Genomic DNA, 23429 nt, shown 5'->3' on the forward strand with positions numbered 1-23429 from the left:
TAAATTTTTAAAACACCATATCAACAGGTTGTTGTTGTTGTTTGTTTGTTTTGGTGGCACTAAGAAAACATTTTTTTCAGAACATTTAATATAAAAACTTCATTAATGGGTATTAACAGGCTATTTCAATTTCTGTTATGCTTGACTGGTACATATCTGGGATATTTTATCCCTTATTTCTCTAGATTTTAGACTTGGTTCTGTAAATGGTTAATATGGCACCTTTCATTGTGGCTTTTATAACAACTTGCTGCTTCACTGTGAAAACAGGCGTGAGACAGGACAGTAACCTCATTCTGAACATGTCATGCTCACAAACTTATATGGCCAGAATGAAGACCCCCAGATCCCCTGGTGTCTGAGCAGAAAAGTCCTGGTCCCAATTTATAGATGATGTCATGCCATATTGCTCATCGAACTCTATTCATGGAACACTAAAGGCCTGGATTGTCTTCCCTTGACCAGAAATAAACATAATCCTGCAAAAAATGTCAGACCTCTTGTGAATACCTTGTCCACCTTATTTAGGCTCACCCACCTTAGGAAGGTCCCATAGACTCTTCAGCTGTGCACTCTGAGATAGAATAAAAAAGCAGAGATGGAATGTAAGGGTCTCTTCTGTTATTTCCCCCTCGTTAGTCCGTCACCTCTCTCAGCCACACTCAGCTCCACTTCTTGGCATCTAGCTGGCACTGGGCAGAGTGGGCAGGGCTGCCAGCTGGCTGCGTCCCCTCCTCCCTTGCTCTCGTTCTGCAAATGAGCCCTGCACACACTGATATTGCGCTCTGCAGTTCATTTGACAAATAGCTTTTGTGGCCTTTGAGTTTTCATATCCCTCATAAATCCTGGCAACAGAAGCGGGCTGTTTGTCAGATTCAAAATTCCACGCGTCTGAAAGGAAAGTGTGGAGGATTCCTTGCATCTAAAGTGGATTTATTTGTAAAATTTTTTACTTAAAACCACTTTGAGAGGAACCAAGGCTATTCTCCTGGCACTGCCTGGCTGCAAATTATTTCCATCCTCAGCCCATAAATCTTGCTAATATGTCTTTTAAAATGTGCCTGAGAAAATGTATTTCATGTTTATAGTGCCAGAATTATTAGTGAGTCGAATTGTGTTTGGGCGGTTCTGTTTGCCTCTTGAGGTTCTGTGTGATACTGAAGGAAAATGGAGACTTCGGTCATTCATCTGCAGATCTAAGAAAGTCTGTTGTAACTGTGCATTTTAATTAACCGAATCAGCTGAGGAAATGTTGTCTCTCTACTGTGGCATTGCTGTCTGCCTTGCAAAGTACCTCCCTGGATAAACAGAGGACTTCTATTTCTTAAACGGCCTTTTCCCGTGGCCTTTATGAGGATTGGGGCTTTTGCTTTTTTTTCTTCAATTACAGGTGGAAAGGTTTAATTAACTCTAAAATGATTCTGCAGCAAACTCCCTTGCATTTTTTTTTTTACAACCTCATGAGCTATAATAGTTAATGCGGTAGACCTACTATTTATTGGAGCACACAAAAGCTCTTTAAACTGGAAATCTGTTTGGTCATACCAGAGCTGGCATCTGCACTAGAGTACAGTTGAAATACAAATTAAAAAAAAAAACAAAAAAAAAAAACAGTCAGTGGGGAACTGGTTTGAGTCATTACAATGGGAATAATTTAAGCCTTGAGGATTGGTGTTCAAAACACTGCGAGATTGTGAAAACTGAGTTCCAAATGAGTGCAGAGTGGCAGTTCAAAAACTGTAAACATGACCTCAAGAAATGTCACTTTTTTTTTTAATTTAACCAACTTTATTACATACATGATTGTATTTGGGTTTCATTCATGTAAAGAACACCACCCATCACCAGTGTAACAGGAGGAGGGAGATTTTGGACATTGGTGATGGGAATGTCTCTTCTTTTATTTTTGGTGGGAGAGTGGGAGCATACCAGGGGATAATATGCAATGTTGGGGATCAGATCTAGGTTGACCTCCTGCAAGGAAGTTCCCTACTTGCTGTACTATGGCTCCAGCACCTGGAAATGTAATTTTCTCAACCCATATGGAAAACTACTGAATATATCCTCTGGGGCATTTCTTGCTTACAAGATTGTTTAGAGGTTAGTAAAGAACTTGGTGTCTCTCAATTAGCCTTCACTTTGTGCTCACCTTTTTGAATATAAAGTAGATTAATGCGACTTTTAGAAGTTTGTATTTTTTCTTTTCTTTTCAAACTCTGTGCTGTGGAGCTGAGGAGACAGATCAAGGATATTTCAGTACTGAAAATAAAAAAAAATAACTAAAACCTTAACACTTCTTTTTCTTCTTCGTAAGTGTCTTTTCTTAAAGAAAACATTTTCACACTTTTACAAATTTAAGTAAACACTGAATATCTAAAGTAAAAAGAATAGAGGTTAGATGTTAAAAATGTGCAGTGCTAAGCCTGGATGACTGAATAACTGAGACTCTAGGAATACAGTTCTTGGAAGACTGTTAAAAACACAATTACAATAGAATTTCAATTAGAAGATAAGAAAGTGGACTGTGAGATTTTTCAGAAATCTTGATAGTTCAAAGAGTCTATGACTAAATATTTAATTTTTAATTACTTATGTACTAAGCAATGAATCTGCTTATTTTATATTATTTTTGGTTTTTGGGTCACTCACACCCGGCATCGCTCAGGGGTTACTCCTGGCTCTATGCTCAGAAATCTCCCCGGCAGGCATAGGAGACCATATTGGATGCTGGGATTTGAACCACCGCCCTCTTGCATGAAAGGCAAACACCTTACCTCCATGCTATCTCTTCGGCCCCCAAATCTGCTTGTTTTATGGTAAAGACTGCCATGGTTTGGTGAAAGCCTAAGTAATATCTCATACAAAATATTTAAATATTCTATAACTTTATCCTATATTACTTAAAATGTGACTAAAAATATGAGTTATGCTAGTTTCTAAAATTATAATAAAAGTTATATTGATGCAATTTTTCATTGATAGAACTAAAAAAGGGGTCTGAGAGATAGAATAGCTGGTAGGGCAGCTGAACAGGGTTTGTACATACCCCTGAGCAACTAACTCCAACAATAATTCTAAATGCAGAGCCAGGAGTAACCCCTGAGCAATAGTTGGTGTGGCCCAAAACCAAAACAAAACAAATACCTAAATAAAGCTACTGGATACAAGTAGACTTTTTTTTTGTCTTTTTTTGGAGGGGGGTCACTCCCAGCAGTGCTCAGGGATTACTCCTGGCTCTATGCTCAGAAATTGCTCCTGACAGGCTTGGGGGACCATATGTGATGCTGGAATTTGAACCACCAACCTTCTGCATGCAAGGCCTTACCTCCATGCTTCTCTCTGGCTCCACAAGTAGATTTTTATAAAGCACTTTTTGGGGGGCTGGAACAGCATGTAGGACATTTGCCTTGCATACAGCCAACCCAAGGTCCCAGACCTAGCTAGGTTCAATCCCGGCATCCCATATGTCCCTTGAGCCTGCCAGGAGCCAACCACTACCAGTAAGAGTAAGAAATGAAGAGATGAAGCATATTCTCATAAAGAATGGCTACACATACTAATAAGACCAACATAAGATAGCCTATAAAGTAGTCTCCTAGAGATGTATACAATGAGTAGAAAAAGAGGATAAATAAGACAAGGATAAGAGACTTCTGAGAGGAGTGAAATTTGACTTGGATCTTATATAAAGGTTCAAAGATTGATGGGAAGGAAAGTACTTTCTCCCAAAAGGAAGAACTAGCACAAAGAAAGGTTGAGAGGTACATGATATTTCGAGTCATCTAAACATTGTTAAAAGTATCTGAAATTGCATACAAAGAAAGGTGGAGATTTGGCTTTTCTGGGAGGTTTAGGACATTGAATTTTTATACTGCAGTGATTTTCAGTATTGATCATGAGTCTAGACACCCTGAGCTTATGGCAGTTCAGATATTTTTGAAAATGTACCAGAAATATATTCTTTTAAATAAAAATAGGTTGTGGAGAAAGAGGGATATGGCTATTACACTATATAGTATTACTGAAATTCTAGTGAGTTACATAGAGCTAATGATGGAAGAAGACATTACAGTATGTGTTGATTTTGTACTCTGTGATCTATTTCATCTCATTTAACCTTCACACCATCTTTAGAGTAGCATGTTTCCTGATAAATGCAATGACATCCCATAAATAAAAGCAAATGCTTGTTCTTCATTCTTTTCTGATGATACTGTGGTCATTATAAGGAGTTGCACATGTTATTAAGATGAAGAACATTAAACTCAAGATTTTGCAATTACTAAGTCGTGGAACCAGAGTCTAAACTTTCTTATTCCTAGTTCCACAGTCCAAATTATTTCTGATATACAATATTAGTTTATGTTGAAGGAAAAACTAAGGAGAAAGTCTGTGTCTAATGCAATTCACTGAGTTAATACACAAAACTATAGTTTCTCTCTTAAACATAGGTCATTTGCCTTGGCTTATTTACTCTGGAAGACATAACTTCATGTTTACGAAAAGCTGTGTGTGTGGCACTTGGTAGGATGGTTTTGAGGGGTTGCAATGTCTTTGGCTCAAAGAGGCACTTTCCCTGGTTCTGGGCATTATGCCTCTTCTTTCTATCTCTAGATGTTGTGTCTTTGAAATGAACAATAATACTGATCTAGATCTGGGGATAGACATTGATAAGTAATAGGAATCATCTAGAAAGTTTGAGGAGCCATTGGATAGAAGATTTGGTTACTTTGGTTTTTAGGGCTACTCTTAGCAGTGCCTGGGGTTTACTACAGACTTACCACTTAGGGATCACTTCTAGAGGGGCTATGGGACAAAATGTGGATCAGCCACAAGCGAGGCAAATGTCCTACCCTCTGTTCTTTGCCAAGCCCAGAAGAATCATTCTAAATGGGAAAAGGCATGGGATGAAAAACTTGGAAAACAGAAGAAATACATTTTAGATTTAACTAGACTGTAGCCATGAAATCATCCCAGTCCTTCAGTCTGATTTCTGTTATCAACATTGGAATGGAAGGTCTAGAAAAGGCAGACAAAGTTGTACAGTGAGTGAACTAGGAAAAGATCTGCAGACACAAAGCAAAGCCAAAGTAAAACTAAAACTAATTAAAAGAACCTTTTTTTGGCATCAGGGAAATAGAATGAGTATGAAGATTAAACTTAAAAGTGATGGAAAACTGGAGATGAACATCTTCGAAACAAATGCTTTTAAAGAGAAACACCATAAGATCATTGAGTATATTTTAAAATTTAGGGTAAATGGGTTTTGACTCATCTTATTGTCTATCTTGACCTCGTCTTTCTAATTTATATGCATGTAATGCTTGTACATTTTAGTTTAAATTAATAAAGACCACACATTTCTGTGTTTTACCTCATAAAAACATCCAAAGTGAGGCTCATAAAATATCATAAAATTCCCAAAGTCAATGACAACAGACTCAAGAGACCCAAACTACTACATGCTATACACAAAAGGGTCCTGTTATGCTCACAGTTCAAGGGGCACAGGAGGTATGCTGGGAAGAGTGGCGGAAGCATGCTGGAAACTATGGTGGAGGGAGGTCAACACTGCTGGTGGGAATGGCCCTAATTCACTGTCACTATGTGCCTGAAATACAACTGTGAAAGACTTGTAATTCACAATGGTGTCAATAAAAATAAATAAATAAATAAAAAAATTTAGATTTTACTCAGTACTTCCTGTAAAAGTCCATAGGAATGACTTATCTCATGTCTTTTAATGATATGATCTGGATTGATAGGGGTGTCACTGTTTGGGAAAAAACTAGAAATCAGATTAGAAATTAGCTACCAGAAATATATCATCATTGGAAATCATTTCCTAATGGAAATGGAAGATGTATAATTCGGTTAGAGAAGATTTTTGTGAGTAGGATATAAATGATCTAGGGCAGCCCTATAAGGAATGAGAATTAATTATTTAAAATAGGATTTAAAATTAATGAAAGTAAAAAAAATTCAGAATTAATGACTCAAATTTGCAGGAAAATAATCCATGAAAGAACTGCTCTTATACTTTTTAGACTATTTGGTTTATAAAAAAAGTACGAAATGTTGCTTGTGAAATTATGATGTGTGTTTGTGTGTACACATATAGACAATTAACACTCACTCCTGGCATGTAATAAAGATTCAGTTACAAAAAAATATCCACACAGAAAGATGGGGAATAAAAATTGGATTTATCACCTCATGTAAAGACTGCCAATTTTTTTCTGCAATATGCCTAGCTTGCTATAAAATACAAAATATTGTTATTACATATTCTGTTTTAATCACTGATAATGGCACCTAAATTCCATTGGATAAATAGCAATGCCCCAAACAAATATTTACACTATTTTGTTTTCAAATCTTATAGTTATTTTTTTTTTGCAAAATTTCTTTCCTAAGTTGATGGTACATCTAAATTGCCCTTCAATTTGTTGCATTTGTTTTACAACTTCTCAGAAGTTATTAATGATCTTATCATATAGGCTTGTTGGACTTTATTAGTACTTCATCCTCAACATAATATTCTGAATTTTCCTTTAAAAATTCTTGTAAAATTCTGATTGATTGCTAGTGGTTGGGTAGGAATATTTATTTTTGAGCACATAGTCTGTAAATATTAATAAGAAGAATCAATTTTTGTACATGTGGGACTTGAAAACTTGAGTATGATGTTCTAAGTCTTGGCTTTTAAAACTGTTGCTCATGATCCCATATGGGGACATATAAAAATTTTAAATGTGCTTGATAATAAATCTACCATTTATTACTGTAAATGTTTGACTTGCCTCCCTATTTATATGACTATATCTGGGGTTGTATAAAAATCTGTCAGGCGAAAAGGGGTCATGGAAGGGAAGAGTTTAAGAAAGCTCAATATGGCCTCATTCTAGTTTTACTGCAATGCATATTTTCTTTTTATCCTCATTTCATTAATAAGCTTGAACTCCAAGAATGCTGAGTCAGGATTTACATTTAATTGAAGTCTTTTGTTCTTTACTAGCCAAATGTATTTTATACTCTGGATAGATGCAATCAGTGTGATGAAGCTTTCATTGAAATTGTCTATTGTGAAATGTAGTATTTGTTTATTATTTTGCATGTGAAGGCTAATATTAGCATTTTTCAAGAGATGACATAATTCCAATTGTATGAGTGATGTGCATTTGAGAACTCCCATAAATAAGTTTTGTATTTTATTTTCTAGGAATAAGTGAAAAAGGAGAATTATATTTTGACATGCCAGTGATCAACTATATCTCTATATATTTTCCTTCCACATTCAAAATCAAAAGATAAACTGAGAGTTACTGTAAACAAGTCCATTGGCAGGTTGTAAAGAAAGTGAAAAGGGTTACCTAGCCTTGCATATTTTTTATAGCCTACATTTTTATTGGAGATGGTTTATTTTTTTAGTGAGATGGTCAAAGTGTGCTGATTTATATGAAAGTACAAGTTATTTTTGTCATAATAGGGAGTAGAGAACACTAACATAACAACAAAGGCATGCAGAAAAGTGCCTCAGGAAGACAGGAGGAGCTGCTGATAGCTATATCTATATATCTCTATATAGAGATATATGTCTCTATATAGGTATATATATCATATATCATATATATAGAGAGAGAATTATAAAAAAATTTTCCTTTTTTATTACAGTTGTTGGTTAGACTAAGAAGCAACCCCCCAATAAAATATATTATTTTCATATATTCAAGATCTGTTACTAGAACATATTCTTGTTAATAGAAGGATTTTGTCTCATGTGACTCAGATACTCTTGTTTTCATTACATTTCTGGAATTTCAGAATACTTTACAGGATTTTCAGAATACATTACATTTCAGATATAGAAAATCTAATTCAAGGCTTTCTCCCTCTGAAGTAGCATAAAACCAACAAATGCTTTTTCCATTGAAAGACCACCATCATCTATTTTCCAGATATTTTATAGAAACTCAGCTATCAAAGAGGAATACTGGGGCAGGAGATATGAGTGGGTAGGGCACTTTCCTTGCAGGCAACTGGCCCAGGTTTGATCCCTGGCATCTCTTATGGTCCCCTGAACCCACCCAACACAACAGGAGTGATTCCTGAGTGAAGAGCCAGGAGAAAACCCTGATCAAAACTGAGAGTGGCCCAAAGACAACAACAAAATGGTAAAGAAGAATGTTTTGTCTATTCAAATGCTAAGAATTTTAGAAATACCAGATGCATCATACTTGGAATAGCCAGCGACACCCATTGGGAATATTTTTTTCAATCAAAAAATATTGGTAATTATTTTAATAAAGGACCAACCAAGTATATTTAACTACTTAATTTTGCATCTTGATTAGGTTTTTGCTCATTTAAGAAAACACTCTAATGGGGCTCTAGTGAGTGATAGTTCAGAGGGGATGACACTTCCCTGACATGCAGCTGACCCAGGTCTGATCTTCATCACCCCATATGGTTCTTTAAGTATCGACAGAAGTGATTCTTGAGTGCAGAGCCAGGAATGAGCCATGAGGACATTGGATGTGTTCTACCCAACTTTTTGTTTTTGTTTTTGTTTTTGGGCCACAACTGGTGACACTCAGTGATTACTCCTGGCTATGTGCTCAGAAATCCCTCCTGGCTTGGGGGGCCATATGGAACTCTGGGGAGACAATCCAGGTTTGTCCTGGGTCAGCTGTGTGCAAAGCAAATGCCCTACCTGTGTTATCAGTCTGGCCTCTCTATCCAATTTTTAAAAGAAAGCATTCCTATACCTCTGTGCTTCCTAAAGAAATATGTGTGGTGACCTAAAATGGGAACAATTGATAAAATAAGTATGTTTATAGATAATGTTTCATTTAGGAAGAAACCAACATATATGCTGCTGTAACATGTTAGAAAAGTTGTCTTTTGCTCAAAAACAATGTCATTTTGCCATAAACTAACTCAGTGAGTAAAACAGTCATATTAGAAAAGGAAGAGTAATTGACCTATATCACTTAAAGCCTCAGCCATAATTATTTAATGCACTAGACTTTTCTATTTAGATTGGTAAGATTTTGATTCAGTGTTCTCTTGATGTTTTGTTTTCAGCATTATGGCTATTATTTATAATTATAAGTTCTTTTATAGAATGTTTATGGAAACCAAAGGTCGAAGATAATTACATTCTAGACTGATTGTCACATCTCAGAAATCTGTACTAATTTAAGAGGATCTGGTCTTCTGTAACAAAGATGCTAGCTATGCTTTTATTGACTCAAACTGAACTAAATACCAGCAAACATAGTTGAATATTAAGTACTCTTGTTAAGTGCTCTTGAAAAGAAATGGTGCTTGTTGTATTTTAGCCTAGAAAACACTCTGTACAAGAATATATGCCCATTTTACAGATGAACTTGAAGTTGAGAAAAGTTTAGAAAATTCCTTGAGATAGTTTGATGAACAAATATGAGATTTTTGAATTAAATGTTTGTAGTCTACCCCTTTTAAAAATATTTTTGTTGTTGTTTTTGGGCTATACACAGTAGCACTCAGGCATCATTCCTGGCTCTGTGCTCAGTCTCCTGGCAGACTCAGGGAGCTATATGGGATGCCGGGGATCAAACTTGAGTCAACTGCATACAAGGCAAAGACCCTACCCACTATACTAGCTCTCCAGCCCCATGTCAAACATTCTTAACTGAGATATTCCTCAAATTCAAAAGCCAAACTATTCCATGTAAATTTTACCTGTAGCTTTTCTATTATATTCTCACCAATGATACAAAAATTATCAGTAGTTTTGGAGACACAAAATCCTGTCATACATAAATTAGGGAAGTTGTCACATTCACTTTTGTATTATTTTTTTATTTGTAGGGCTCATTTCCTAGAAACTACTTAACTTCCATGTATTATTGGTGTTTCTATGGCCTCCTCTCTGATTCCCACCATAGGTAGCTAAGAGAAGGTAAGCTAAGGGTTAAGCAAATTTTTCAGCAGTTTGTGACAATTGTTAACTCTTATGAGAATCCACAGAAAAGGGAAAAGAACAGCAACGACATTTGTCCCACCTCTTGAACCTCTCCTGTCCCAAAGTTCCTGTCATCCTGATTTTCCCTTAGGCTTTAGGAGCTGTTGCTGAGTTCTGATGATCATTTAGCTAATCTACACTTGCAATAATCAAAGTTCTTGCCTGGGTAAATGTCAAGGAAAGAAAAGATACTTCACACACCTACAACATCCTCAAAAAAATCTTGCTAGATCTACAAGTCTGAGAGGGCATCAGTAGAGGAGCATAATCTTATTATCCATGAATCTTCACCTCTTACACTGTAGCATCATTGTCAGGGAGGCTAATGGACCCAGTGTTCAGCTGCCTGAGAAGACAGTCCTACTGGCTGCTTCTCTCAGTGTTAATATTAAAATAATGTTTTCCCCTACCCTAAATCAAATTACATTTTAGTATCCTCTTTATGGAAGATATCAGCCACTTAATGAAAATATAAGAACATTTGGTGGGCCTGAGAGATAAGCTTTGCACGTTGCTGACCTGAGACTGACCCTGGTTTGATCCGTGGCATCCCAAACAGTCCCCCGAGCCTACCAAGTTAAAATAGTATTTATTTGTGGTCATTTTAATATTTCTATTTTTGTCCCTTTTCTTTAAAAAATAATCCTTACAGTATCTATTCTATGATGCATTTTGGCATTACTAAAAAATGTCAATGTGAAAATCATAATTTTAAAAGCTTATATTAAAACTATTTTTTTTCTTTGAAGATAATGTAAATGCAAGTTAAATCTTAGTTTAGGATAAAAAATAAAGCTATATTTTGAGAGTCACGTTTACATTGGATTTTAAGATGAAGAAAAAAACAGAACTAAAATAGCAACCATTCATGTATTAGCCACTAGAGGTCACTACTGCTCCATCAGAGCAAGAGTTTCTTGTCTGTAGGCTTCGTTGACTCACCAAATCAAGTAAAAAATGGTTTAAATTCTTTGAAAAGATGTAATGTCAACATCTTTGAAAAATATAAACTAATTTAAGAGGGACTATAGCTTGCATAAGTTTTGCTAAGAAGACTCTGGCACAGAAACTCGTGCCGCAAGTAGCATTATGCCTCTGGGCTCATAAAAATGGGAGGGAAATCCAGACAGCTCAGAGATAAAGCCAATTGCTTTTCCTTCCTCTCTCTCTGCAGAAGCTTCCACAGTAGACTGAGTTGAGTCTACCCTAGGTCCATGCGTCTCTGTAGTACGGATCAACAGGTCAGATTGTTTTTATTTTTATTGCACAGGGAAGTCAGGCACTGCCTGTCAATTTGGGTTCCCCAAAAGAATAGCAATTATTTTTCTCAGATATGCAATGAGTTTGAAGTGATTATTAAAATATATTTATGTCACATAGTCAGGGACTATCGTCAAGGAATGAAGGGAGAGCAGCACACTTTGAGCAGATAAATCATTAGTCGCTTCCCTTGGCTTCGTTAAATTCCTAGTGGCAAACTAGTTATTGCTAACTGAGAAGAATTATATACTTGAGCTCATAAAACACTCAGAACAGAACAGAAAAGGGAGGGAGACATGCATCTTTAAATTTCTTGCTCCAAATCCAATAAGTATTTCTGTAGTGACTAGCTCTAGGTTTTTCTTCTCATTTCTATCTCCGTGTAGAAATAAAGTTAGGCATTTAAACTAAGGTTTTTCTCTCCCTTAAAATGCTAGTCATTCAATTTTACATATGAAATGACTGAATTTTAGAAACAATTTTCAATACATAAAGAAGGTTCATCTATTGGCAGTTTCATGGCACGGGAATTAGAAAATGCATAAGTCTAAGTATTCCAAATGTATTGGAATCTATCACAAATGAAGCATCCCTATGAAAATGAATTTTCCATGTGCATCTTGCATGTTATTAATATGGTCACATTTAGTACTGATAAAAATGAGGCTTAACCAGGGAAAATTTTCTCTTGTAGATGAAAAATAATGTAGAATTACAACTTCATTGAAAAACATCATAGCAGACTTATTAGCCAGTCCATATTACTATAAAGAAGAAACTGCATTATTCAGCAGCTGAGAATCTGTGACAATTTGTCAATAGCAAATATATATTCAATACTTAGCCAAGAATAGATATAGCATACGATTTCCCCCCATAAATTGGCATTTAAAGATTTAATCAAAGTCACAGTACCTTGGAAAACCAACCTTAAGAATTTTATTTTGATGCTTATTAAAGTCTGATTTTTATATTTTATGGTGACTGCCCGAGAATTTTTCTCTCAACCTATGAAAATCTTCCCATCTATATACAAAACCTGGCAAAAAAAAATAGGCACCTTTTTTTTTCTGCACAATCTTAATTTGAAAGAACAGGCACATGGTTAAAGACGGGTCTTGGCAGCCAAATTTAACCAAGCAGACTCAATGATGCATTTTCTGATTTTAGCTTCTTTAACATTAAAACCCTTCATTGTGGGGGATAAAAAAAAGGATGCAGACCGAAGACATTGTTCTAACATCTTAATAAACTGCATTTAGTTGCTTAAATATGGAGGTTATGGTATTTGTACTGCAGGCAATAAACTTTCACCAATGACATCGAAACATGCATGCAGCTTGCAGGTTTGAAACGGAATCTGTTCAGAATCATGGATGAGTTCACGACAGAGGAACCCGGGGACATTCTAATATCGGCACTAGAGAGAGAAAAACTCAAGTTCACGGCTACAGGGTTGAGCTTTTCCCTGTACATTTTGCTTGGATCCATTTATGGAAGTGTTTAGCAGAGTTCTCCTGTGTGTGAGATTGTGGATAAAGGGATACCTGAGAATTTATTCTCTTTACACTTCTGAAAGAAGTATCAGTTGTTAGAGGACTATGGAGCAGAACACATAAAGGGACACAAAACAAAAAGTCCCATCTGGAAGAACAAACAGTGCCAAGGCTGCTTAACCACCGGGGTCTTAAAAGAGAACTGGTGGGAGAAATGCTGGAAGCGCAGGCCCCTAATATAGGCAGCAAGCTAAACTGCCTTCTATTTGCCAGCTCGCCAACCCCCCCCCCTCCACATACACACCCCAAACTCCCTACCAAGAGGAACCGTGGAGAAATCTGTCCCTCAGCCACACTCTCCCTATATTCAGAACAGTAGCGGCTTGAAGAGATGAACTGTTCAGGCTCTGGTGTGCTTCTGCAGGGCTGGCTTTAAGCACTCAGCTCTTTGCTGCAGTTTGACCCCTGGCTCCCCACACCCCAGACTTGCTTTATTGTGATTCAAATATCTCTGGAAACTGCATGAAAGCAGCACCATCTTCTGATAGTTTCCTGCAATGTTCTTTTTCTAGCCAGGCATTGTTCTAAGTCTGTGCCTCTAACAAACATTTGTCCCTCTGACTCATCCCTTAGCTCTGGTCCCAGCTCCCAAGATCCTGGGGTCTTTCCTTCACTTTTTTTCCCTTCCCTTTTTTTCCCTTCCCTAACTGGAGATTGGGTCTTAGCAGGAGAAATAACAACAGATGTGGGGCTATGTATGAAAGAAGTTTTCTATCTTAAACAAGTGGGACTTGAACACAAGCAGTCAAGGATGGGACACAATAGGCATTTTCCCAAAGCTTGACTTCAAGATTCACATCGAGGGGGGGGGGAGAGAAAGGGGGAGGCATTTAAAATTCAATGGGCTGATTATGACTGAGAAGAAAATAACCAGTATTATGAATGTGTTAAAATGCCAGCAAAGACTAGGAGGTTGAAGGGGGGGGGGGTAGAGAGATAGGGGAGGAGCCAAGTGGAGAGCACCACATTCCCCAGTAGACTCCCCAGAGTTCAAGAAAGCACCCCTTCTGTGCCAGCCTGAATTTAAGAGCCACTGGGCTGGCACGGGGCTTCATCATACCTCACATTCCCTGGAGCCTGTCTTGCTGTAGCTGCAGGGTCCTGTGCCATTCAAAAGCATCTCGCTGGTCTCTGTGTTGGTGGGTTTATAATCGACATAAAATTCCTGCGTGCTGGGCGTCATCTGCTTGAGCGACTGTCTCTTCTTTTTCCTGTGCCTTCGCATGAGGGACCGCTGCTGCAGCTGCTTCATGCTGGCCGGGTAGCGCTTCCATGACACATAGATGACCAAGAGGATGACCAGCACGGACAGGAAAAGGGCCACGCTGCCTGCGATGATCTTATGGAAGGACACATGCTCCGAGTCGGCCTCTGGGTCAGGGCCGGGCTGTGTGGTCCCCACCGTGGGGTGCAAGGGAGGTTTGCTCTCATGCTTAGGCCTGGGGAGCTTGGGCTTGAAGGTGGGTTTAGGGAGAGCCCTGGCCAGGTCGAACCTCTCGGTGGTACTTTTGCCACAGATGCTGTAGTTTTTCACGGCATCGATCACGTTGACACCTTGCAGCTCTTTGGGACTGGCACAGATGATGGTGTTTTCCCTCAGCCCTTTGAAACTTTTCAGCCAGTTGACCAGGGAGCAAATGTTTCTGCTGCATTCCCAGATATTCCCAGCCAGGCTGATATCATTGAGGGAGATCCAGGAATCCAAAATCTCTTGACCAATAAAGGTCAGCTTGTTGGAATCCAGGTTGAGGCGTTGCAGATTGGGGACACACTGGAACACACTGGGGCCACTAAAAGCTTCGATCTCGTTGCCCGACAAGTCGAGCCTTTGTAAGGAGCTCCAGGTCCAGGACATGGTCTGTCCTATGACACTGATTTTATTCCACTGCAAGTAGAGATTCTGAAGGCTCACCAGCCTGGGGAAGAGGGCCAAGTTGAGTTTGGAAAATTGGTTGTGCTCCAGGTGCAGCTCTTTGAGTCGGATCATGCCAGCAAAGACATTCCTGGCCAAACTTCGGATCCGGTTATAGCCCAGGTCCAGAAGTTCCAGGTTGCGACAGTCTTGGAAGATGCGCACAGGGATGGTTCGGAGAGAATTGGAGCGTAGATGTAAACTCAGGAGCTTGCGCAAGCCTCGGAACTGTTCCGAGCCCAGAGAATGCAGCTGATTATAGGACAGGTCCAAGTTCCTTAAATTGGTCACCGGCCTGAAGGTATTGTTGAGGAAATAGGAGATGCGATTGGAACTCAGGATCAACTCCTTGAGTCTGCGGATGCCATTGAAAGCATTCTCATCAATATTGCTGATGTGGTTATGGTCCAGGTACAGCCAGGTGAGCTGGTTCAGCCCTTTGAATTGATTGTACTTGAGTTTCTGCAGGCTGTTGTAGCGAAGGGACAGACCCAGGCAGCCTGCAGATATACTGGAGGGGATCTCCTGTAATTTCTGGGATTCACAATAGATCATTTTGCCTTCACACCTACAGCCCTTTGGACATCCTCGCTCGGCAGAAGAAAGCATCGTCAGTAAGACAGTAGGGGCTATAACCAGGGCAACAGCTGATCCGCTCAGTAGCCTAATTACATTGAAACCTGGAAATAAAAACAACTTAGAAAAGTTATCCCCCTAAACAGGAATGCATTCATTTAAAAAAATATCAAGCAAAAAAAAAAAAAAAAGGGAGTGGGCATGTATTTTATATTTAAGAATTTTAAATCTAGATAATAACATTTGCCATCCAATATCATCTCATCATTTACAGAGCATAATGTTCAGTGAGGTTTTTTTTTTCTCTCTCTCAGTAGTTAAGCAAGGAAATTTGTCCACTAAGCAACTAAATTATAGTCTGAGAACAGAAGCAATAGAATCTCTCCAACAATTAAGGTAGAATTAAGACACAGACTAGAGGGTTTTGTATTTGGGGGGGGGTGTTTTGGTTGGATTTTTTTTTTTTTAAAGAAGGAAGAAGAAAAATGACAAAACATACCCATCCTTTGTATTGTTCAAAGGTCGTCCTCAGGTCTCTCGCTTTGGCTTAGGGGGCCCACTTCCGTGACAGCCCCTGTCAGCTGCACTACAGTGAGTCAGGACTCGCTGACACCCAGGAAGAAAAATTGGACCCCTTGGGAGATGGACCGATTTGGGAACATTATTCTTTGCCAGCCACGCAGAACACTCCAAGAACAAATAAATCCCAGCACCGCATTCACAGCAAAACATCCAAATCTCCCTAGGTAATAGGATCTTCATGGATCTTACGTTTTTGCATCTTTACCAGAAAAAGAAAAAAAAAATTTTAGAGAAAGGGATGCTCTTAAAAAAAAAAGAAAAGAAAAGAAAAGAAAAAAAAAAAAAAGAAACTGGCTTCTTAAAATTTCTTCTTATAGCAATGCATGAGGTATTATTCCTGGAGGCAACCCGGGGTCACCCGCTCTGCCAAACCTGTATTCCATAGCCCAAGCGTGGGTGACAGGGCCGCTGAGCACCCAGTTTCAGCCACTGAGCGGTGAGGGAGCCCAGAAGGCAGGGAAGCCCCGGACTGCACAGGCGCTCAGCTCCGGCTCACTTCTGCAGACTGTCATTCTGGACCTCAGCTCCGACTGTTGCTTGGGCTCCGGTGAATGCGGTCTTATGTAAAAGTGCCCCCAGTGGTGAAGAGCACGATGGGCATGTGCAGAAATGTCTCTCTTTTATCTTGCAAATGAGCCAGGCTCTGGGCTGGAAAATGAATGATTCTTTGGGGCGCCTCACTAGCCACTGAATGGTCGCCCCTAATCAATAACTGAACAGCTCCACCCACGTCCAGTGCTGACAGTTTGAGCCTTTGCCTCTTACTAGCATCCTCTTCTTGAGCTCTAAAACATGGGATGGATGCCCTGAGTTAATTTATTCATTTTTTTTCTCTAGAGCTGCATATGAAGTTTCACTGATCAGATGTCAATTTTGCTGCGCCTCGTTGGATTAAAAATTATCCAATCAATTATTGAACTTTTTTTTTCTCAGAAGGCAGCAGATGCCTTGACCATCTGACCCCCCCCCCCTTGGTGTCACCCTGGTGATATTATGCAAGGTGTCCCCCCCTCCCCCTGGTGCTGTGACATGCACATTTTGGAGTTGAAGGGGACACTAATGACAAAGGATTAATGTGTCCAGGGGCCTTTCTGGGTTTTGCACAAAATACATCATTGCTTTAATGGCTTCTGACGTGAAAGTGGTTGGTTGCTGTTTTAATTCTTCTCTTTAGTTTTTTTTTTTTTTAATTAGGGGAGAAATAAAGCATTTTTTAGTGGGAGACAGAAAATCAAGAGATCACTCAGTTCAATTTATTGATGCTGCCATATTTATTACACTAATAATATTTATCGAGCACTTTTCAAGGGCTAGAAATGGAGTATCAAGTTTTAGTCTTTAAAAAGTCACATCACTGTCTTATAACCCTTCTTTGTAAAGATTAAAAAAATAATTGAGAGGCAGAAAGGCAACTTGTTCAAGGTCATAGAGAATTCTAGTTGGAAGACTGAGAAAGTTCAGCCTCTCTTAAATCTTAATTTGGTGGTGAGGGTAGGAGGGTGTTTTCAAGCAGTCAGTGCCTGGGGATAGAGGCCAGGGACAGTTTGAGAGACCACACTTTGTCTAGATCACACTTTGCTATAGTCTCTTGGTGGGGGCACCGAATCCAGGGTGCATGCATACATCTGTGGCCATGGGGATCAAACCCAGGTCCTTTCATGGGAAAGCCATCTGCTTCTGAATATTGAGCCCCCAGAACAATATTTCATTTGTTTGAATTTATGCCCACAGATGATCCTGCTTTATCAATTTTTAAATGTTTATGTTAAAGTAAGTCATTATCCTGATTAAGGTATTGGGACAATAAAGCTGTCATGAAAAAAATGTTATCACTTGGAAAAAAAAAAGGAAATTGGAATGGAGGGGCCAGAGCAATAGCACAGTAGTAGGGTGTTTGCCTTGCACATGACTGACCCTGAACTGACCTGGGTTTGATCCCTGATATTCAATATGGTCTCCTGAGCCTGCCAGGAGCGATTTCTGAGAATGCTTTCTAATCCCTATCATCTAAACTTTATTATTTTATGAGTCCTTTGACTCTATGAGTAAGGTCTGATTTATTTCTTCTTAAAAGTAGATTATGATAACTTCAGTACCATGGAGAAAAAAACATTATGTTTACATTTAGGTTGTATATATTTCTTTTAAGTTTATTTTTGTTAGTCTTTGTTGGATGAGTTAGACATCTAATGTCCCTGGAAATGAGCCCTGAAGATCTTCATTGTCTTTACCAATGATGACTGGGTGATTTTTTTAGATTAAATTATTATTTTTTGCTTAGATATAGTCTTGAGAAAATCACTAACTGTGGGGCCAGAGAGAATAAAAAGGTTAAGGTACATGTCTAGCATGCAGCCAACCCTGGTTTGATTCCTGGCACCAAACAGTCCTCTGAGCATTACCTACTGCAGCTCACCTGAGTTCCATAACTGTGACTTACAAGTATTCTCCAACTCTGCAGATCTAGATCAATGCTGCCACTTGGGGTCCTTGCTGAACTCCCTTTCTTCTCTGGGAGGAAGAAGCCCCTGGCTTTCTAGACATCATTTAGGGGGCTAAAAAAGAAGAATTTTTTAATTAAAAAACACCAATTCTTCAGGTAGCATTTTATCAATCGAACAGTGGTGTCCCTAAATTATTCATACCACAGATGCATAAAGAACATCTAAAGATCTTATTAAAAATGTTCATTTTTGAACTTCATCCCCAAGATCCTGATTTAATGAAATGGAAGAAATTAGGCTTAGCCACCAACTCTGATCTAAAGATTTATGAAGCACAGTGTTGGAGTTGGGGAGTGGCTGGGGTCCCAGATACCTCCTACAGAGCTGAGTGGCCTGAACACTGATGGATGTGGCCACCTCCCCCCCCCCAAAAAAAACCCAAAAGATCACACTGTAAGTGGATGAATACATTAGTACCTATTTTTCTCTGAGTGGCCACACCACCCTTGATATGATGCAGGTTATATGAGGATAAGACAATGGATTGTCCCAGTTCTTTTTCAGAAGACCTTGGGCACAATTGACACTTACAGTAGTTGTATTGAATATTTCCAGGAAGTACGTGTTCATTTGGTATTGGATATACTGGCTATGACATGTTATTCTAATATAGACAAGTTTGATCCCATAGAATTCAGTGATAGAATCCAGTGATATGTAGAATTGTGGATAAAGTATTTTCAGAGAACATGTACAAAAAGGTAAGAAACTAGAATGTTTCAAATAATTGCCAAGCTTTACATACAACATAGATGTTGCTTTATATATAGACAGTATAGTTTATGAGTAAAGTAAATAGACTTTTAAATATTCCTTTTGGCATATAAATACTTTCATCACCTAATATCCTAAATGGGGCTTGACAACAGGTGTCTATTTTAAAAGACTAAAGAGAATCTTATTTATAACTTCCCTCTCTTATCTCTTTGCTGACTGAAAGACTCTGATTTTTACTCCTTACTCACCCTGCTTCTTCATGGGAGGTAGCCATTGAAGTAGGTGTTTTGCCCCTTGCAAAAAGCTGCTCTATGAAGACTTAAGGACCCATCAAGTTGGTGCTGCTTATTCTTTTTTTTTTAATTATCTTTATTTAAACACCGTGATTACAAATATGATTGTAGTTGTATGATAACAGTCATGTAAAGAACACCCCCCTTCACCAGTGCAAGATTCCCACCACCAATTTCCCAGATCTCCCTCCTCCCCACCCCACCCACACCTGTACTCAAGATAGGCTTTCTATTTCCCTCATTCGTTCACATTGTTATGATAGTTTTCAGTGTAGTTATTTCTCTAACTGCACTCATCACTCTATGTGGTGAGCTTCATGTCATGAGCTGCACCTACATGGGAAGAGGGGGAAAATAAGGGTTGGGACTGAAGCAGTAAAAGATTAAAATGAGCTTTGTAGGGCAGTATCAAGGTCACAATACAAGTTGGATATTATGCATATATAAACTATATGCATACAATACTCTCAATAGGAGACCGAGGAGAAAAAATTTCCAGTAACTGTCCCAACATAAACCAGTGCTAGAACGACCCGCCCTCCTCTCAAAGCACATTCCCATTAGTGTAGGAAAAGGGGGAAAGCCTATAGAGTCCACCTGGACCGGCACTAGGCCAGTCCTAGTTGGTTCTCAGTATCATGTGGTCCCTTGGCACACATGAGAGAAACCTTGGAGGTGCTTGAGCACCATTGAGGTCTGATCAGTGTGAATTCCTGAGGTACTTGCATGAACCTTTGCCCAACTGACCAAGAATCACTGAGAAGGTCTGAATATTTCTTGGATGCCTCCCACCACTCTCAAAGGAAAGATAATATTTATGTCCTAAGAAAAATCTTGTATTATATTTGTGGGGAATATTCCACACAGTTATGTCATATAACATGCATGTATGTATGTATTTAAAATTTAATATCCAACAGAATATGTATATTCTAAGACTATATATATTTCATAAACTAAGACATATAAAATATTGGAAACTAAATGACGAGTCTGATTAAAAGTGATTGAAAATTGTGAGAATGTCCCCCATAACTTTTCCTAAAAAAACAAGAGAATTGAGGCACAAAGGTCGGGCATTTGCCTTGCACGCAGGTGACCCAGGACAGACCTAGGTTTGATTCCTGGCGTCACATAAAGTTCCCAGAGCCAGAAGTAATTTCTGGCTCCTCTCCCTCTTTTTCTCCCTCTCTCTCCCCCTCCCTATCCTTCTCTTCCTCTCTCTTTCTCTCTCCCGGTCCCCCCCTCTCTCTCCTTCTCTCTCTCTTCCTCTTCCTGTCATTCCTTTCTCTCTCTCCCTCTTTCTCCCTCCCTGTCCCTCTCCTCCTCCTCTCTCTCTTTCCTTCTCTCTCCTCCCTCTCTCTCCCTCTCACTCTTTTCTCTCTCTCCCTCTCCCTACCTCTCCCACCTCTCCCTCCTCCTCTCTCTTCTTTCCTCTCTCTCCTCCCTCTTCCTCCCTCTCTCTCCCTCTTACTCCTTTCTTCTTCCCCTTCTCCCTCTCCCCCATCTCCCTCTCACTCCCTCTGTCTCTTTGTCTCTCTGTCTCTCTCTTTCTCTAAAGAGAAAAAAGAAAAAAATAAGAAAAAAAGAAAAGAAGTAATTTCTGAGCTCAGAGCCAGGAATAACCCCTGACTGTCACTAGTTGTGGCCCCAAACCAAAAAACAAAACCAAAAACCAAAATAAAAACAAAACAAGAGGTTTTATGTCTTATATCTCTGGAAAATAAACCTCTGAGTAAAATTTTCAATCACCTTAAAACCCACCAGTAAATAGAAAAGTTTTTCAAAAGATGTGCTTTTATGCTTCATTTTTCTATAGTACTGCCTCTTGTGGCTACTTAGAGTTTTTTTTTTTTTTTTTTTTTTTTTTTTTGCTGGGCAGGAATAAATCCACCATCTTCTCAACTTTTTTTTTTTTTTTTTTCTGACATTAACTATGCCTCTTGCCTTCAAGGGGTGAGCACTGGGTTTGGATTTTACGAACAGCCTGACTTCTGCTTTTGGGTTTCACCTCCCTTTGTCTCTTTAGGCCTCTTCTTCAAAAGTAGCCACTAGTCTTAGATTAGGTTTGATTCCAGATATTTTGTTTGTTCCCCTACCTTGGCAGAACCTTAGCCTGGCAGCATATGAGATCTGTTCCCAGCTAGGGTAGTGCATTGCTGGAATAGGTAAATTACATATAAGCCTAGTAGAGCAATCTACTATCTACTACCAAAATAACACTAACCTAAAATAAATTTGAGATTGAAAAGTTTATTCAAAATTATTAAAACGCCACTTTTCCAAAGAAAAATCTCTATGTACAAAAATAATTTAGTAATTTCTGATATACTTTAAAAGTTTAATATTTTTATACTTATTGACTCTGGCAAGATGATTATTTCTGATTTGCCTTTCAACAGGAGCAAAATTGTACTATATTAGGTATCTAACAACTTCTTTTGCACTTAACATCACACACAGAGCAAACCATAAATTACCTGACAAGTTAAATTCCCCCAGTGAATCCAGGACCTTAATGATTTATACAATTATGAAACATAAAGTCATATAACGAAAGAACTTTTTTATTACTCTTACAGCACTTCAAATAACTGAATGCATTTTTTATATTGGGTAAATAAATCAAATCTTAGTACATTACCCCCAAATAAAGTCCAACATGAAACTTAATTACCAAATATAAACTTTAAAAAGTATGGTTTCCGGGCCAGAGAGATAGCTCAGTAGTAGGGCATTTGCCTTGCAGTCTGCTGACCCAGGAGGGACCCAGTTAGATTCCTGGGAGAGACCTGGTTGGCTTCCTGACATCCCATATGGTCCCCCAGTCTGCCCGAGGCGATTTCTGAGTGCAGAGCCAGGAGTGACCCCTAAGCCCTGCTCAGTGTGGCCCAGAAGCCAGCCAATCAATCAATCAATCAAGTTTAAAATTTATATAAAAAGTAGGGTTTTCATAGAATGTTCAGATACCTTTAGATAAGACATTGTTTACAAATCACTTTGAGGAATTTTTGTACTAGATACTATCTCCGATACTTAGGTGCCTCAAACATGCCCAAAACAATGATCTATATTTTTTAGCCCTACATTCTAAAGGGGTAGGTTGTACAATAAGATACTAAACATAGTGTGTTATTAGGTAATATATACTATGGAAGAAAATTAAGAACTAGAGTGATGCAAAATTAACAAGTGATGATTGACCTATGAAAACAATTGACTTTTATGATCCACCAGAAGCTGCATTCTAACTTAAATTAGGAAGTTTAGGGCCACAAATGATGAACTAACTATCTAATAGGATCAAGTAGTTTGCCTAAAATATATTGAGAAATTTTCAGTGCAAAGATTCCAAGGTTAGAGCAAGTAACATGTTCATTGAGCAACATAAAGATTAATCAAGAAGACTAGAGAGATAAAAAAGAAGAGTCTTTGACCGAGTCAAAGACTCCTAACTACTGGAATTTTGTGACCCTATAAGAGCTTTATCTTACTGATAGAGAGATAATACAGAGTGAATATGCAATCAATTTGTCTATTAAACATATCACTCCTGCTGCTGTTATGAGGATAGACTTGGATGAACTAGGGTGGAAGCAGGAAAGCTAGTGAAGAGATGCAATTCCAATCAGGTCACATCTTGGTGGCTGTTTTAAGCAGACATGATAGATTTGGTTATGTTCTGACTTTGGTTTTGTAAAATGAATAAAACATTTTATAATATATAGGACTGCGAGTATAAGATAGAGAAATTAAGTGAGTTAGAGTTTTATGTGTTGAGCAATTATGAAATGCTAAAGCCATCCATCAACCATTTCCATAGGTCAAGTTTCAAAAATAAGCTCAAACAGTGCAATACCTATGAATAGATTCTAAAGTTGGTGCTCACATATTTTTAAGTTAACAAGACTTTATGTTTTGTAATTATTTCTTGATATGGGCCACAAAACACCATGAGGCTTTTAAAAATATTTTATAATCATCACATTTACCAAATGGTTCCATACAAGAGTAAAAAAT

At 38.5% G+C, this 23429-nt stretch overlaps 2 protein-coding genes across 2 annotated transcripts in view; one reads left to right on the forward strand and one right to left on the reverse strand.

Moving 5' to 3' along the window:
* LRRTM3 (leucine rich repeat transmembrane neuronal 3) overlaps positions 1–16485 on the reverse strand; it is a 179609-nt gene extending 163124 nt beyond the window's left edge. Inside the window, exons 1-2 of the mRNA XM_049790492.1 lie at positions 15813–16485; positions 13886–15417 (exon numbers count right to left, since the gene is read on the reverse strand). Of these exons, the coding sequence (XP_049646449.1) occupies positions 13886–15417; positions 15813–15816 (1536 nt within the window). The 5' untranslated portion in view covers positions 15817–16485. The remainder of the gene's footprint in view (positions 1–13885; positions 15418–15812) is intronic.
* CTNNA3 (catenin alpha 3) overlaps positions 1–23429 on the forward strand; it is a 1601008-nt gene that overhangs the window by 625528 nt on the left and 952051 nt on the right. The gene's annotated exons all lie outside the window — the stretch shown is intronic.

The sequence above is a fragment of the Suncus etruscus genome, chromosome 17 (genome assembly GCF_024139225.1).
Source record: "Suncus etruscus isolate mSunEtr1 chromosome 17, mSunEtr1.pri.cur, whole genome shotgun sequence".
In the NCBI taxonomy this organism is placed as follows: Eukaryota; Metazoa; Chordata; class Mammalia; order Eulipotyphla; family Soricidae; genus Suncus; species Suncus etruscus.